Here is a 16,649-nt window from a genome sequence, read left to right on the forward strand (position 1 = left end):
ATCAGGGAAGTCCCACAAGTTTCCTTATATGTGTGATTCTGGTTTTAAGCCACTCAGTCTACAGCTGTCTCAGTAGCACATTGTCTGAATAACTAAATCTTTAATAGTTTTGATCTTTGGCCAGGCAAGCTCTTACTCCTACCTATCCAGCCCTTTTTTCCTTCAAGAGTGCATTATCTTTCTTGATCTTTGTTTTTCCATACAAGTTTTAAAGTCATCTTGTCAAGTTTGACACACATGTGCACACATACAAAGTTAGGATTTTGATTGGATGTGCAATCAATCTATAGATGAATTTGGAAGAACAACTTTACAATAGTGAGTTTTACACAAACTATATCTCTATTTAGCTTTCCTTTAATGTCTTTCAAATAAAATTTGCAATTGTTTCCATAGAGATCATGTACATATTTTATTATTATAATTTTTCCTCAAATAGGAGAACTTATCTATGAAGTCATCTGGATCTGGTATTTTTCTTTGTAGGGCAATTTCTTCGTGCTAACTTAAGTAACATTTTACCATTTCTGTTGCTGGCAATATACCAACAGCACACGCTTTGTTTCTGTTGGTATATTGAAATGCATGAAAAGTGTTAATTGCTTGGTCATATCCGACACTTTGTGACCCATGGACTATAGCCCACCAGACTCCTCTGTTCATGGAATTCTCCAGGCGAGAATACTGGATTGGGTTGCCATTCCTTTCTACAGGGGATCTTCCCAGTATACATTGATTTTGTACTCAGGAAACTTACTAAACTCTGTTATTTCTTCTGAAAGTTCATTGTAAATTTTAAATATAATATATTATTACATTTCCAAATGTACAGGATTTTTTTTAGAATTTGTATTTATTACAAAATGGAAGAAATATGATATGATCCCTGGGAATTTACTGAGGCTTCCTACATGGTCAGTAATTGTTCTATTTTGATAACTGTCCCACGTGTAAAGAATGTGTTCTCTGTTGAGTATAAGGCTCTATAGATGGCTAATGCTCAAGCATATTATTTGTATGGTTCAGACTGTCTGTACCTCCAATTATTTTTGTTTGCTTAATTCTGGAAAAGATATGCTAAATTCTCCAAATATAATTTTTAAAATTTTTTGACTGCACTGGGTCTTCATTGCTTTGCATAGTCTTTCTCTAGTTGCAATATGTGGGCTTCTCATTGCAGGGGCTTCTCTTTCTGCGGAGCGTGGGCTTAGCAGTTCCCCCGTGGCATATGGGATCTTACCAGACTAGCAAGCTTCTCTTATATTTTCTACAAAGAAAATGTGACCTGTAAATAATGGCAGTTTTGTTTGTTCCTTCCTGATCCTTATAATTCTACTTTTCTTGCCAACCTGCTCTGGCTAGGACCTCTGAGACCTCCAGTACAATGCTGAAAAGAAGTGTTAATTATAATGTTCACTATAGGGTTTTATAGACATGCTTTATCAGTTAAGGAAATCTTTTTCTAATTTTACAAAAATTTTTATCATCACTCTATGTGAATTTTATCAAATGCTTTTTATTGAGATGATATTTTTTTCCATTCTTTTACTATGTTAATATGGTGAATTACATTAACTGACTTCTTTGTTAAACCAATATTTCATTCTATAGGTCCATCTGCATTAGAACTGATAAATTATCTTTTGTTTTCCCCTTCATTGCTGAATTTGATTTGCTGATATTTTCAGATTTTTGCATATATCTTTACAACTGAGCTTAGCTTGTAATTTTCCCTTCTTATACTTGTTATTTTTATATCAGGCTATACTAGTCTTATAAAATTAATTAGAAAATGGTTCTTCTTTAGCTAACGTCTAGAACAGTTTGCATAGGATTGAAATTATTTGTTCCTTGAATGATAGAACTTCTCTTTAAAGTCATCTGGATCTGGCATTTTCTTTGTGACAATTTTTTTAGGTGGCCAGAGCATGTAGCATTCAGGACTTCCCCCACCACGGATTGAACTGGGGCCCCCTGAAATACACGTGTACCCCAATGTTCATCGCAGCACTGTTTATAATAGCCAGGACATGGAAGCAACCTAGATGTCCATCAGCAGATGAATGGATAAGAAAGCTATGGTACATATACACAATGGAGTATTACTCAGCCATTAAAAAGAATACATTTGAATCAGTTCTAATGAGGTGGATGAAACTGGAGCCTGTTATACAGAGTGAAGTAAGCCAGAAAGAAAAACACCAATACAGTATACTAACGCATATATATGGAATTTAGAAAGATGGTAACGACAACCCTGTATGCAAGACAGCAAAAGAGACACAGATGTACAGAACAGTCTTTTGGACTCTGTGGGAGAGGGAGAGGGTGGGATGATTTGGGAGAATGGCATTAAAACATGTATAATATCATATAAGAAACGAATCGCCAGTCCAGGTTCGATGCAGGATACAGGAAGCTTGGGGCTGGTGCACTGGGATGACCCAGAGGGATGGTATGGGGAGGGAGGTGGGTGGGGGGTTCAGGATGGGGAACACGTGTACACCCGTGGTGGATGCATGTTGATGTATGGCAAAACCAATACAATATTGTAAAGTAAAAAAAAAAAAAAGAAGTTTGGAGTTTTAACCACTGGACTGCCAGAGAAGTCCCTATTATGATACTTTTAACTCTGGTTCAGTTTATACAATGTTAGAGGACTACTGTGGTTTTTAAAGTCTTCTTGAGTTTTTGCTTTCAGCAATTTTTCAATTTCCTATACGTTTTCAAATTTTTTTCACTTTCTGTCATTTTTTTAAAAATAAATCCTGCCAAATAAGTTAATTTTGTTTTTTATTAAGAACAAGCTTTTTGGTTCTGTGGATCCTCTGTCACATTTTTGTTTTCTATTTCATTCATTCCTTCACTTTTCTGTATCAATCTTTTCAAATTATCTTCTATCATTATTTTTTATTTTTAATTGGAGGATAATTGCTTTGCAATGTTGTGTTAGTCTCTGCCATACAACTAATTTCTTCTATCATTTTCATGGCTTTCACCTTGATCATGCTTTCTTTTATAAGATTTATTTTTTCTTCACTCCACTTCTTTACATCTACTATACATAGCCCCTATTTTCCTTTAACAGTGGTGCTCAACAGATTTTTAACACACATACTTAACCTATCAAAATTATTATCAATGTTCATAACTTCACAATGATCCAGTGTGGGAATGGAGTGAAAAACAGGTGTGGGGGCGATAGATAAAATGAGAGTCACCATGGATTAAGGGAAAGGTCAGTTAGGATTCTTTACACTGGGACCTTTACTTTTGTAATGCTTAACATTTTCCATAAGTGAACATTTTTAGAGTTAGTATCTTTACTCTCCTGGGTACTGGAATCAGAGCACAGGATTTTAGAGTGCTTTACTCAGTCACTCCCCCGTGATGTACATGCTGCTGTTGCTTGGTATTTCTATTGAAATTGGCTGTTTATTTTTGACCACAAATTAAATAACATCATCATAATCCTTATTTTTAATGATTTTATTTTTTTAAATTTTATTTTATTTTTAAACTTTACAATATTGTATTAATTTTGCCAAATATCGAAATGGATCCACCACAGGTATACATGTGTTCCCCATCCTGAACCCTTCACCCTCCTCCCTCCCCATACCATCCCTCTGGGTCATCCCAGTGCACCAGCCCCAAGCATCCAGTATCGTGCATTGAACCTGGACTGGCAACTCGTTTCATCCATTATACATGTTTCAATGCCATTCTCCCAAATCTTCCCACCCTCTCCCTCTCCAACAGAGTCCATAAGACTGTTCTATACATCAGTGTCTCTTTTGCTGTCTCGTACACAGGGTTATTGTTACCATCTTTCTAAATTCCATATATATGCATTAGTATACTGTATTGGTGTTTTTCTTTCTGGCTTACTTCACTCTGTATAATAGGCTCCAGTTTCATCCACCTCATTAGAACTGATTCAAATGTATTCTTTTTAATGGCTGAGTAATACTCCATTGTGTATATGTACCATAGCTTTCTTATCCATTCATCTGCTGATGGACATCTAGGTTGCTTCCATGTCCTGGCTATTATAAACAGTGCTGCGATGAACATTGGGGTACACATGTCTCTTTCCCTTCTGGTTTCCTCAGTGTGTATGCCCAGCAGTGAGATTGCTGGATCATAAGGCAGTTCTATTTCCAGTTTTTTAAGGAATCTCCACACTGTTCTCCATAGTGGCTGTACTAGTTTGCATTCCCACCAACAGTGTAAGAGGGTTCCCTTTTCTCCACACCCTCTCCAGCATTTATTGCTTGTAGACTTTTGGATCGCAGCCATTCTGACTGGCTTTAATGATTTTAATATGTCACTTCCTTTGCTTACCATCCCTTCTTGCAATTCAGACCCTCAGTGATTACTTTCCATCTGCCTGAGGGACACACACACACACATGCACACACACACACACACAAGGCTCCTCCACCCCATAGAGTCCCCTGTACTCTGTCAGATCCTGACTGGCAAAGGAAAGCTCAGTTCACCAGCCCAGTTGACTTCTGGACATGCAAAGGTCCTGGGACCCATGTGTGTTGGTTGGATGCCCCTTGCCAAGGGGTCCCAACAGTCCTCTGTACTCCTCATGTGGGAGGCAGAATAATGCCCCCCACCAAAGATGCCCACATCCTAATTCCCAAACCCGAAGAACTATGCTACTTTCCACAAGAGGAATTAAGGTTCCAGGTGGAATTAAGATTGCTAATTAGATCGAGTTTAGATCTAATTAGATCATCATTAGATAGATTGCTAATTCAGTTCAGTTCAGTTCAGTCGCTCAGTGTCCGACTCTTTGTGACCCCATGGACTGCAGCATGCCAGGCCTCCCTGTCCATCACCAACTCCCAGAGTTCACTCAAACTCATGTCCATTGAGTCAATGATGTAATCCAGCCATCTCATCCTCTGTTGTCCCCTTCTCCTCCCGCCTTCAATCTTTCCCAGCATCAGGGTCTTTTCAAATGAGTCAGTTCTTCGCACCAGGTGGCCAAAGTATTGGAGTTTCAACTTTAGCATCAGTCCTTCCAATGAATATTCAGGACTGACTGATTTCTTTTAGGATGGACTGGTTGGATCTCCTTGCAGTTCAAGGGACTCTCAAGAGTCTTCTCCAACACCACAGTTCAAAAGCATCAATTCTTCGGTGCTCAGCTTTCCTTATAGTCCAACTCTCACATCCATACATGACTACTGGAAAAACCATAGCTTTTACTAGCCAGACCTTTGTTGGCAAAGTAATGTCTCTGCTTTTTAATATGCTGTCTAGGTTGGTCATAACTTTTCAAAAAGGGAAAGGATCCTGGATTATCACATGGGCCCAATGTAATCACAAGGATCCTGAGAAGTGGAAGAGGAAGGCAGAAAAAAAAAAAAAAAGAGCGATGGCAGCATGGAAAGGACTTAATCTGCTGTTGCTGGCTTTAAAGAAGGAAGGGGACGACAGTCAAAGGGATGCAGGCAGCCTCGGGGAAACTGGAAAAGGCAACAGTTTCTCCCCTAGATTCTCCAGAAAAGAACACAGCCCTGCAGACAACTTGACTTTAGCCCTGAGATCCATTTCAGATGTCTCACCACCAGAATGGTAAGAAAACAAGTCTGTACTGTTTTAAGCCACTATGTTGGTGATCATTTGTTACAGCTGCAATAGGAAGCTATTATGCCTTCTTCCAAAGTATCATCGTCTGTCTGTCCAACCCATCAGAGTATGAGCTCCATGAGCTCGGAAGTCTGTCTGTCTTATTCACATTCAGCCCAAGGCCTTGATGGTGAACCAATAAATGTGAGAGCTGGAAAAGTCTAAGAAATCACTTAGGCCACCTAATTTTTTTTTTTATCTTGAGTTTATATCCTATCCCTAGGTTTTTTTTTTTTTTAAACAACTTTATTGAGGTAGAATTTGTCCCCAGTTTTTTGTTTGTTTTCTGGGGTGTGTTTTGGGTTTGTTTTTTTTGCCACACCACATGGCATGTGGCATTTTAGTTGCCTGACCAGAGATTGAACCCCCTGCATTCGAAGCGCGGAGTCTTAACTACTGGATTCTCAGGGAAGTCTTGGCCACCTCATTATTTTTAAATGAGAGGAAACTGAGGCCCAGCGAGGGGCAATCACTTGCTTAAAGCCACTCAATTTGTACCAGCCTGGGCCACCACCCTGCCTTCTGGTTCCTAAGCCATAGAAGCCCCAGGACAGGCACAACTGCCGCCTCACCATCAAGGGCAGGCACTGTCAGGGCACAAGAAGACCTAGAGAACTCGAGACAGCTGGGGAAACGCTAGCATAAGGCAGGTTAAGATGGAGAGAAGGTGTCTAAAAAGAGCACTCAAAATGTTAACCCCAGTGGGGCTTCTGGTCCACCACCACTACCGGGGCAGAACCGAGGCCGGCACCCGCCTGATCAGCTCAATTAGAAAGACACGAACACCTGAAGCTTAAAAAGCCCACAGGCATGTAGCTAATGGCAAACTGAGGGCTGCTTTCAAGAATCTTAACATTTCACACTTCTGCTCAGAGTCAAAGCTTTGGGCAAATTAGGAAAAGGCATTTCTTCCACAAGGCTTTTCCAAATGTCAGAATATTGTCATCATATACTGATTTCATTAGAAAAGGACTTTACTCCCAATTTGCCAGAAAACTATCATAGATGTACTCCTACATATATCAATATTACCCCGTCTGGGAAGCACAAGACACTCCCTGAGATGGGAAGCCCTTGCACAGTGCACAACCTGCAGAACCGTACAGAGCAGCCCTGCTGGGCAGGCTGCCCCGCCCCATCCCGAAGGCCCACTGGAGAACAACCTTACCCTCATAGTATACCATTTTATGTCTAACTCTTCCACTCGGGAGCCCCAGCCTTTGCGCCTCTCCCCTTGCAGACAGCAGGGACTGAAGATGAGCAGAGAGAGCTGACAGTCCTAGTTAGAAAGAAGGTGAGGAGATAGGAAGACAGGAAGTGGGGGATTCTAACTCAATATCCACAGGTCAGGAGATGGTCGAGGAAGTAGGGTAGCTCCCAGCTCAGGCCTTGGAGAAAGCCATGCACTGCCCACTGGGAGATGCTGGACACATTTTTAGGGGGTGGGGGGTGCTGTGCTGGGTCTTTGTTGCTGTGCGCGAACTTTCTCTAGCTGTGGTGCGCGGGCTTCTCATGGCAGTGGTTTCTCTTGTTCCAGAGCACAGGCTCCAGAGGGGACGAAGCTTCAGAAGTTGCTACTCCAGGGCTCTAGAGCACAGGCTTAATAGTCGTGGTGCGGGGGCTTAGCTGCTTCACGGCATGTGGGATCTTCCTGGACCAGGGATCAAACTCATGTCTCCTGCATCAGCAGGCGGATTCTTTACCACCACGCCACCAGGGAAGCTCTGGGCACACTTTTTAAGCCTCCCCAAACCTTGTTTTCCTTTCTGTGAAAAGGATATGATTATAGGACTGCTGGAAGAATTTAAGAAACTACAAGCTTGGGAGTTCCCTGGTGGTCCAGTTGTTCAGACTCCGAGCTCCCAGTGCAGGGAGCATGGTTTCGATCCCTGGTTGGGAATCCTGCCTGCTGCGTGGCGTGGTCAAAAAAAAAAAACTAGGCGCCTGTGAGGGTTCTGGATGTGCCAGCTGTTATTATTGCTGTTATTATCACCACCATCAGCCCAGGGACATCTGCCCTTCAGGCCCTCAGCTTCCAGGCATAACTTGCTTTAAACAAAATTGGAACCATACTGGCCGGGAGGTGGAGGGTGTGTTACAAACAGAAAGGACTACTCGTTGAACCAAAGTACCCACTACTGGATAAATAGAAAAGTCCACACCACTTTTGAACAAAATTGATTTTGGTAGGGAACAATCTCTGACACAATGGATGGGCCCAGTTTGGCCTTGAATGTCCCCTTCAGCCTCCCTCAGCCCCCGCTTGGCTCTTGGCCAACCTCCCCAAGCTGTGCCCTGAAGCCCCAGGGCCAGAGGATGACCAGGTGAACCCAAGGAAGCACAGCCCAGCTTTGGAGAGGGACACAGGTTGACATGTGAGCTCAGCCTCAATTCGTGGATAACACGAGGGCAATCCCAGCCAGCCCTCGTGCACCGTTTATGTAGGTGGTACCGAGGCGATGCTTCGAAGCACCTGGTCTGATGGTTGTGGTGTTATCAATACTAACATCAGCTGGGAGGCTTCAGTGCAAGGCAGGCTGGGTAAGAGAAGAGCCCCACAAAGCTCCTGTTCTCAGTCCTCTGGATTTCCTTCCGTCCCCTGTACACCTACACACACACATATAATGCTGACATGTTTGTCACCTCCATCTGGCCAGAATGGGGTGTCTCCCCTTCGTGACAGAATTGCCAAATGCTTTTTTATATTCCTACATCTCAGCTGGGCTTCCCAGGTGGTGCTAGAGGTAAAGAATCCGCCTGCCAATGCAGGAGATGCAGGTTTGATCCCTGGGTCAGGAAGATCCCCTGGAGAAGGAAATGGCTACCCATTGCAGTGTTCCGGCCTGGGAAATCCTGTGGACAGAGGGGCCTGGTGGGCTACAGATCATGGGCTCACAAAGAGTCGGACACAACCGAGCGTCTGAGCACAACACGTCTCAATTAGACTGAATTCAGCTGCAAGGAATACCTGCCTTGCAGTGGCTGAAACAATAAAGATGCTTAATTATCTTGTGAAACAAGTCACAGGACAGCATCAGAAATGTCACCGAGGCTTCATTTTTCTAAATAACTTTTCCAGGCAGCCATCAGTGTACCAGCTTTTTGTCCCGAAGACTTAGCTTTGCCACCTCTGGGCTGCCTCAGATTTTAAACCTGCCAGTGACTGGAGAAGGTGAGGTTCCTGGTTTTGTTTTACATTTTCTGAAGAAAGAAGCAAACTCTCTTCCAGAGCCTCCCTAACAGACACCCTCCTTATATTTCAGGCACCAGACGTGGGTTACCAGCCCTCTCCTAAAAATATCAAGGAACAGGGGCTGTTTCTGCTGCCTTACACCTTTCACGGCTCACCTCGCCAGGTTCAAAGGAGAGACTTCATAGAAGTAAGAAAGCAGGGAGGAGAACATGGCTGTCCCTCTACATAGAGCCCCTTCATTGACGGAGGAAGGAACTGGAGCCCAGAGTGGTAAAGTCCCTCATCCAAGGCCACTCAAGACTTTGCAGAAGGACCAAGGTAAAATCTGAACCACTGGCCCAGCCAGCTCCCGCCACATCACCAACTGTGGCTGACCCTAAGCCCCAAAAGGCACTCTGAGCTTGGCCAGAGGCATGACGCGGACAAAGTCAAGACTGTTAACAGAAGTGAACCCCTGATGCGCCCAAATGTGCCTCCAGGCCCCAGGCACCTCCAGGCCCCAGGGCTGTGTGGGGCTGGGGCAGTCAGAGCACTTCCTGCCCTTCACAGGAGCTTGGCAGGCGGGCCACGGGAACCCAGAGCCTGACAAACAGCATCTCTGTAGCCGCCTGGACCCCTGCCAAGCTGCCTCATTCCCTGGGGCTGACCTCATGTTTCTGAAGAGCCTCAAGACGCCCGAGGTCTGTGTGTTCCTCTCCTGGTTCAGTACTGCTGCCAGCAAAGGCAACGGCCCAGGATGGGGCCTGGGGGCCACGTGGAGGGGTGGACACCCAGAGCCCAAGCATTTAACAACTCACCCCTGCCCTGCCCTGCCTGTGGCATGTAGGCCCCGTTCCAGAAGAAACGGAAGATACACTGTCTAAGCTCTGAAATGAGGCCCCTCCTGCTCTGTCTTCCTGCCCCCAACCACCTGAAGGTCCCTCGAAGAAACTTTCACACTCAGGCTTTTCTGTCTGTTTCAGTTCGGACTTCTGGAAGCGGAACCAAAGGCAGTCAGACTTCATCCAGCAGAGGTACTAAGCACATCTCAGAAGTCGGCTAAAGAGCCTCAAAGAGAGCTACAGGGCTCATGTGAGGTCTGCGCTTGGTGACAAAATTAACTGCTGATTGAGCCGAGAGCTGGGGCAGGCACGCACTCTAGCCTTTCTGGGGTCACTGACAGTATACTGAGGTGCAGCATGTACCCCCTCCCCTGCCAAAAAAAAAAAAAGAAGCCTTCGTGCCCTTGACCTCCACTTCCAGACACTCTTTCAGGGCAAAATACCTACTCTGGGCAAGGCTGAGGACAGCAGATGAGGTGAGTAGCCTGGGGAAGCAGCATGGAGCCAGGGCCCCAGGATGCACCCCTCCAACTCTCCCCAGGACATCTGCCTCATGATTACCACAACCCACCCACCCAGGCCACAGCTCCAGATCGAGGCATTTGTTCCCATTCAAGTTCACTTAAAAGCGTTTATTTCCCTGCAAATCCACAAGGGCCAAAAAATCCACATGAGAGAGGAAAGAAAGCCTCTCCTAGTTGCCATTCTCTCTGGTCTGACCAAGAGGGGCTGGCCCCAGCCGCTGGTGGCTTTAGACTTTGCTCACAGAGGTTTTTCTCAGAATAGTAGCTCAGAGTCTTCAGAGCTTGAAAAGCCCGCATACCTTGAAAGTACGCAGGCTGCAGGGCTGCAAGAACAGAGTGGAATTTTCCATTTATAGAATAATACTCTTCATACCACTCTGGGGCCAGCGTTCTCGTGGTAAGTTCAGTGTCAGCAAACCCACCATGCTTCTGCAGGAGCCCCACGCCAGCCGGGCCCTTTTATTTATTTTTGGTGGGAGACAGGAGGAAATAAAGGAATAGCTTTTCAACTTGAGTGCCAACACAAACTTGGAAAAGGAACTGGCTTGGCAAGTGCTGAATATCACTGCCTGGTTTGGGGACTTAAATCAACTGTCAGGGAGTAGGAGGTGAGGAAGAGGCTGAAAAATATACCTTCCACCCCAGAATGTAGACAGGTGGCTGGGACAGGCATCACATTACTGCCTCAAGACCTTCCCTGTCCCTGCTGCGTGGTCCCTGGATCATGCCTGAGGGCAGGGGCCCATACCAAAGGCACAAGGCCCCACCTCGCTTCTCTTCCTCCGTACCCCCATGTGCTACACTTGATTTCTGCTGATGCACGCACAGACTCAAAGTCTGAAATAGCTTCCATATTCACGGTGTAGAGGGAAGGTCACCAAGCCAGTCATGAAGAGGCCTGAGTCCTCACTCTGCAGTGACAAGTTCACTGTGTGGCCTAAAGAAGCCTTCTCTTCTCTGGGTCTCATTTTCTTCATCTGTAAAGTAAGATCGGACTGAATGATCCCAAAGATCCCCTTCACTGCAAACATTCGGACTCACTCATTCATTCTACTGTTAACCCGAGCCAGCACCAGGTTCTGGGCATCCCTACGGGACCACTCTAAACCTGCTGGGACATACCCAGACCCACCCACTAATGACAGCTGCAACACCAGTCTCCCAACCCTTGTTCCGACAGACAGAGCTCCTCCAGAGAGAGGAAGGAAAACCCTGCCTGCCAGCTTAGAGGAGGCATTGTCCCCGCCCCTCAGCACCCTACAGGAACCCTCCCCCTACCTAATACTTCCCCTACTTTCCATATTTTAAAAAACTGTGTTGCTCCTTCTCCTGGGAAGGGCATGGCCATCTCGTAGCCACCTAAAGTCTTCTGATTTATTTTCCACCGTTTTTACAAAAGTACAGTATTCATTTCAAAGTATTAAATGGTGACGCTCAAATGGCCCCTGAATACGCCTTGTTATTTCAGTTGCATAAACACCTCATATTTCAATACGGTCCCTCCACCCTAGGGGCAGGGGGGAGTGAGGAGCCACACACACACTGATCACTGTCCTAAGGCCCTCACCCCTACCTGTCTGTCACCAGCTACTGGCCACCACCTGGTCTCGGAACACCTGTTGGGAGGTGCTACAGTGCTGCTGTGGGAAAGTTATGTGTCCTTCCACTACTTACGAGGTAAGAACCAAAACCTCTCTGAAGCTCTCTGAGGTTTGTGCGAGGATTCCACCCAGTTGAAAGCTCTCCAAAACGCTGTGCAAAAGGAAGTTACTTGATTGCTGGGCGGCTCCCACTTAAAAACTGCATCATTAGCTCGCACCAAGTCTTGCCTCCCCACATCTTTCCTTGCTGATGTTGATGAGAAGGAGAAAGGAGAGAAGGGGTTTCTCAGAAGGCAGAAGGCTGGCCCAGGGCACTAAAAGCTTGGGAGGTGGGTCTCACCCCCAGGCTGAGGGAGATCCAGGACTGGTCACCTGTTCCAAACCAGTGGAACAGAGCTCAGACGACGGCGGGCCCCAGCAGCCGCCCCTCCCCTCCCTCCCCCTCCCCTCCCCTCCCCTCCCAGCTGAGAGGTAGGGCACGCCCCCTCCCCCGGATTCACCAATCAGCGCCCGGAGCGGCGCCCGTGGCGCAGGGGGCTCTGGTCAGCAGCCAATTAGCGCAGCGGCCCGAGGCGGCGCCTGTCCGCCCCCTCCCAGAATGAAAGCTGCCCCACAGCTGGCGAGGCGGGCGCAGCGCGTGGGTTGCAGGAACCTCGCGGGCCGGAGCAGCGCGCGCTCACTGCCCGCCCGCCCCCCGCGCGTCCGCCTCCGCTCCGCCTCCGTCCCGGGCGCGGGCGAGGTGGCCCGGGCGGGGGAGGGCAGGGGGCAGGGCCGCGGCGGAGAAGCCGCGGGGCGGGGAGGAGCGGGTCCCGATAAAAGGCGGCGAGGCAGCCCCACCCCGAGGCAGGCCGGCGGGCAGGCTCGGCTCGTCCCTTCCGTCCGGCCCGCGCCGGCGGCGGGGAGGCGGCGCGCGCGGCCCGCAACCCGCCCATGGAGGCTTTCCCCTGGGCGCCCCGCTCGCCCCGCCGCGGCCGCGCCCCCCCGCCCATGGCGCTCGTGCCCAGCGCCCGCTACGTGAGCACCCAGGGCCCGGCGCACCCGCAGCCCTTCAGCTCGTGGAACGACTATCTGGGACTCGCCACGCTCATCACCAAGGCGGTGGACGGCGAGCCGCGCTTCGGCTGCGCCCGCGGCGGGGACGGCGGCGGGGACGGCTCCCCGCCTTCTTCTTCCTCCTCGTCGTGCTGCTCCCCCCACGTGGGGGCCGGGCCTGGGGCGCTGGGGCCCGCGCTGGGGCCGCCCGACTACGACGAGGACGACGACGACGACGACAGCGACGATCCGGGGTCCCGGAGCCGCTACCTGGGGGGCGCGCTGGAGCTGCGCGCGCTGGAGCTGTGCGCGGACCCTGCCGAGGCCGGGCTGCTGGAGGAGCGTTTCGCTGAGCTGAGCCCGTTCGCTGGTCGCGCCGCTGCCGTGCTTCTGGGCTGCGCACCCGCCGCCGCCGCCGCGGCCACCGCCGAAGCAGCACCGCGAGAGGAGCGGGCCCCGGCGTGGGCGGCCGAGCCCAAGCTGCACGCCGCCTCCGGGGCGGCCGCCGCCCGGCTGCTCAAGCCCGAGCTGCAGGTGTGCGTGTTTTGCCGGAACAACAAGGAGGCGGTGGCGCTCTACACCACCCACATCCTGAAGGGACCCGACGGGCGGGTGCTGTGCCCCGTGCTGCGCCGGTACACGTGTCCCCTGTGCGGTGCCAGCGGCGACAACGCGCACACCATCAAGTACTGCCCGCTTTCCAAAGTGCCGCCGCCGCCTGCAGCCCGCCCGCCGCCGCGCAGCGCCCGGGACGGCCTGCCCGGCAAGAAGCTGCGCTAAGGGCCCGGACCCCGGTCTGCTGCTGCCACCTGATGCCACTGGGGTAGCCGCCCGCCCACTCTCGTGTTTGGTCTGCGCACCATCTCTTCCTCGCTGCCGGGGAGTGTGGAGCTCGTCTTGGTTTTTCCAGAGGAAGCCGACGGTACCGAGTATTTTCCTAACGAAGAGCAGTTGAGACTAGACGTTAAAATTTTGATTAATGTTTCTAGTTTGTGCACATCCAGATGGTGAAGGCTGGGTATTCCACTAACTGAAATGTGGCAACTTAGAGGCGCTGTGGTTTATTTATACGTCGACCTATTTTAGATGCGCATCAGTATGAAATTGTCTCAGTCTAATCTTGGATGTTTAATTTTATGAATGGAGGCACTTTACTAGGTCTAGAATATTTTTTTAAAAGCCTCTCAACTGAACTTAAAACTGGCGATTTTATGGAGTGTCAGCAAAATGACTATTTTATTGTCTGAAACAATATTTCTGTTGTCCTTACCCAGTTGTAATTCCAGGTGAAGCCCTGCGTGGTAGCATCATTAAGTGAAGACTTGGTATGCTTTACAGTGTTAGTTTGGGTGGGTGTTCCCTCCTTGTGGCTTGTTTTTGTCCTAGCTGGAGATGTATAAAATGTACAATTTGTAGGTAGCAGGTAGAATACAGCTCATGTACCAGATCTTTTTATTACTGAACGAGCAACTACTACCGTTTTTCCCCTTTAAAAATAGTGCCAAGTTATAATCATATTGTGTATACACTTGAAAATGGTGCTGTTTAAAAAAATTGTGTATTTATACAGTAACAGTATATGAATTCATTAACCTTGCCTTTAACTCTACTTGGCTTTTTCTTTATGCCCCTTCCTATTCCAGTTCTTCAAAAATATGTGATACTTAAGATCAAACGGGTGCAATAACTCATTCACTCTGAATTGCTCCATTTCAGGGTCTCTAAATAGTGGAAATCTCATTCCAGCTGTTGCCTCTCAGACTAAATGTAAGATGGAATCCTTTGAGCTCTGGAAGGTTAATGAAACAACTGGTGTTCAGGAAGGTTCCACTCTGGACTGTGTCAGCTTTAAACCATCACAGAAGTCCTCAAACCAGTATAAGTACCAATTAAAGGAACTGACTGGGTGTAGGGGGGGTAACACAAGGAACACAGCCTCCATCTATTGTGTTCCCATTCTCATTAGAAGACAACCCTTCTGGAATCCCACCAGTTATTTTCATCGGTGAGATTAAATCTAATCTTGGGCAAAGGTGCTTGACTTCTACTTTTAACCTCCCATCTTCATTTTCAAGTCCACCACAGTGCATACCACACCGTATGTACCATCGGAACAGACACAGAAGGTAAAAATGGAAATGAATTAACATGAAGTCATCTAAAATGTACAAAATCACTATCTGAAAATAACAGCAACAGATTTAGTCTTTAGAGGTTCCAGGAGAGCTTAGCTAGATTATTAAAAATTAGGCTGCCTTCATATTAAACAACTCCCTCCCTCCACAGCAGATTTGCTTGATTTGAACACTTCTTTTAAAGTCTAAGAAGCTGCCATGATAGCTGAGATAGCTATGAGCTTTTTTGGTCAAAGGGTGAGAGAAGGGGGAGGGGGGTGCATACAGGCAAACCATTCATTTCTTGGTCAAGAAAAAAAACCCTGTTAGTACAGCTCCAAATGAGAAAACTTCAGACATGAATATACCTAAACTCAAAGGCATGCATTAACTTCTCTTCAGTTTTTCTAGAAAACATATCAATTTAAAATAGTTTTGCTTTCTGGGTTGTTTTTTGGTCACACGAATTCCTGTCACCTCTTGCCACTGCTTTAATTCTCCCTTTTCAAGAGTCACTAGTAACAGATGGGTGCATTCTCCAGACGGGAAGGACTAGGCAGGTCACTTACCTATCAGCAGCAACCCCTCACCAGCCATTTGCCTGTTTTCCAGCTAACTTTAGTTTCTAGTATTTTAAAGCATAACGGAGAATGTCAGTAGTTCTCTAGAACTCTCTTATGAAGTTTACTAAACAGGCTCTAACACATTTAAAAGCAACTCTCAATCTGAAACGTTTTAAGCACTTGAAAAGCTAAATTTAAGATAAAAGGAAATCCAATTTTTTGAAGTCTAGAAAGTATACAAAATAGTGACAAAAGTACTTATTTTCATAAGACTGCATATTTTTGGAAAAAGATGTACGGAATCCTCAAAAGAGCTTTACCAACTGTGCAGCCAGACTGCCTTACATTTTAAAATCATACCACAAATGAACATATACTTAAAAGAAAAATTTCAGTGTTAGTCCTAATTTTTTAATCTGTTCTTAGCTACAACATGAACATTGCTTCCATTAATTTCCAGTATATTTTAGTTAGACTTACAAAATCTTAAGTCGGTGTCTAGCCAAACCATGTCACACACATAGATGCCAACCTCCCCCTGGTAGCCAGTTTGGACAACCACTGGGATGTGGAACCTTCTTTGGGCCGCTGCCTCCACCCTCAGATCCACCCATGCTGATAGTGATGACACCCTGTCTACAAATGCAGAAGAATAAACACTGAGGGACGGGGTAAGACTGAGACCCTGAGCAGGATCACAAGCAGCTGCACTCTTCTGCCCTTACCCTGTGCTCTGATTCCATCACCCAGGTCACAGAACTTGGGAGAACAGTACATCTGGGAGAGGGTCTGGGTAGGAAGGGTGGTTTGCAGACCAGCCTGGAAACCTAACCATCAGACAGCCATCTAAACCAATCAGCTCAAATGAATGTCTGTTGGGGCCTGTATGTGACTGCCCAGGTATGTCCTGTTCTAGTAACTTGGGGACAGAGCAGGTTACTGTCCCAAGTTTTCACTTGTTACAAAAGGCCCTCTTCTCACAAGACTTTCACTTGTTTGAAATGTAAATTAAGAAAAACGTTTTTTTAAAGTGAGTTCTATCATTATTAACATCAAAAAGCAAAGGCTGCACTTGGTAAAGTTTTTTATAAAAAAGCATCAATACTCCCTCTTCTGGCCTCATGGCTGCACCAAGAGTAATTCTCACCA

General features: G+C 47.1%; 1 protein-coding gene across 1 annotated transcript; it reads left to right on the forward strand.

The window, feature by feature from the left end:
• The first annotated feature begins 12,631 nt into the window (after positions 1-12,631).
• NANOS1 (nanos C2HC-type zinc finger 1) lies at positions 12,632-14,420 on the forward strand. The gene has a single exon (XM_005225796.5). It carries the CDS (start codon positions 12,722-12,724, stop codon positions 13,601-13,603), a length of 882 nt encoding a protein of 293 aa, XP_005225853.2. The 5' UTR covers positions 12,632-12,721; the 3' UTR covers positions 13,604-14,420.
• The last annotated feature ends 2,229 nt before the right edge of the window (positions 14,421-16,649 follow it).

Source organism: Bos taurus, chromosome 26 (genome assembly GCF_002263795.3).
Source record: "Bos taurus isolate L1 Dominette 01449 registration number 42190680 breed Hereford chromosome 26, ARS-UCD2.0, whole genome shotgun sequence".
Taxonomy (NCBI): domain Eukaryota; kingdom Metazoa; phylum Chordata; class Mammalia; order Artiodactyla; family Bovidae; genus Bos; species Bos taurus.

Coding starts and splice junctions, on each gene's coding strand:
- NANOS1 (XM_005225796.5), top strand. CDS start 12,722: ATGGAGGCTTTCCCCTGGGCGCCCCGCTCGCCCCGCCGCGGCCGCGCC.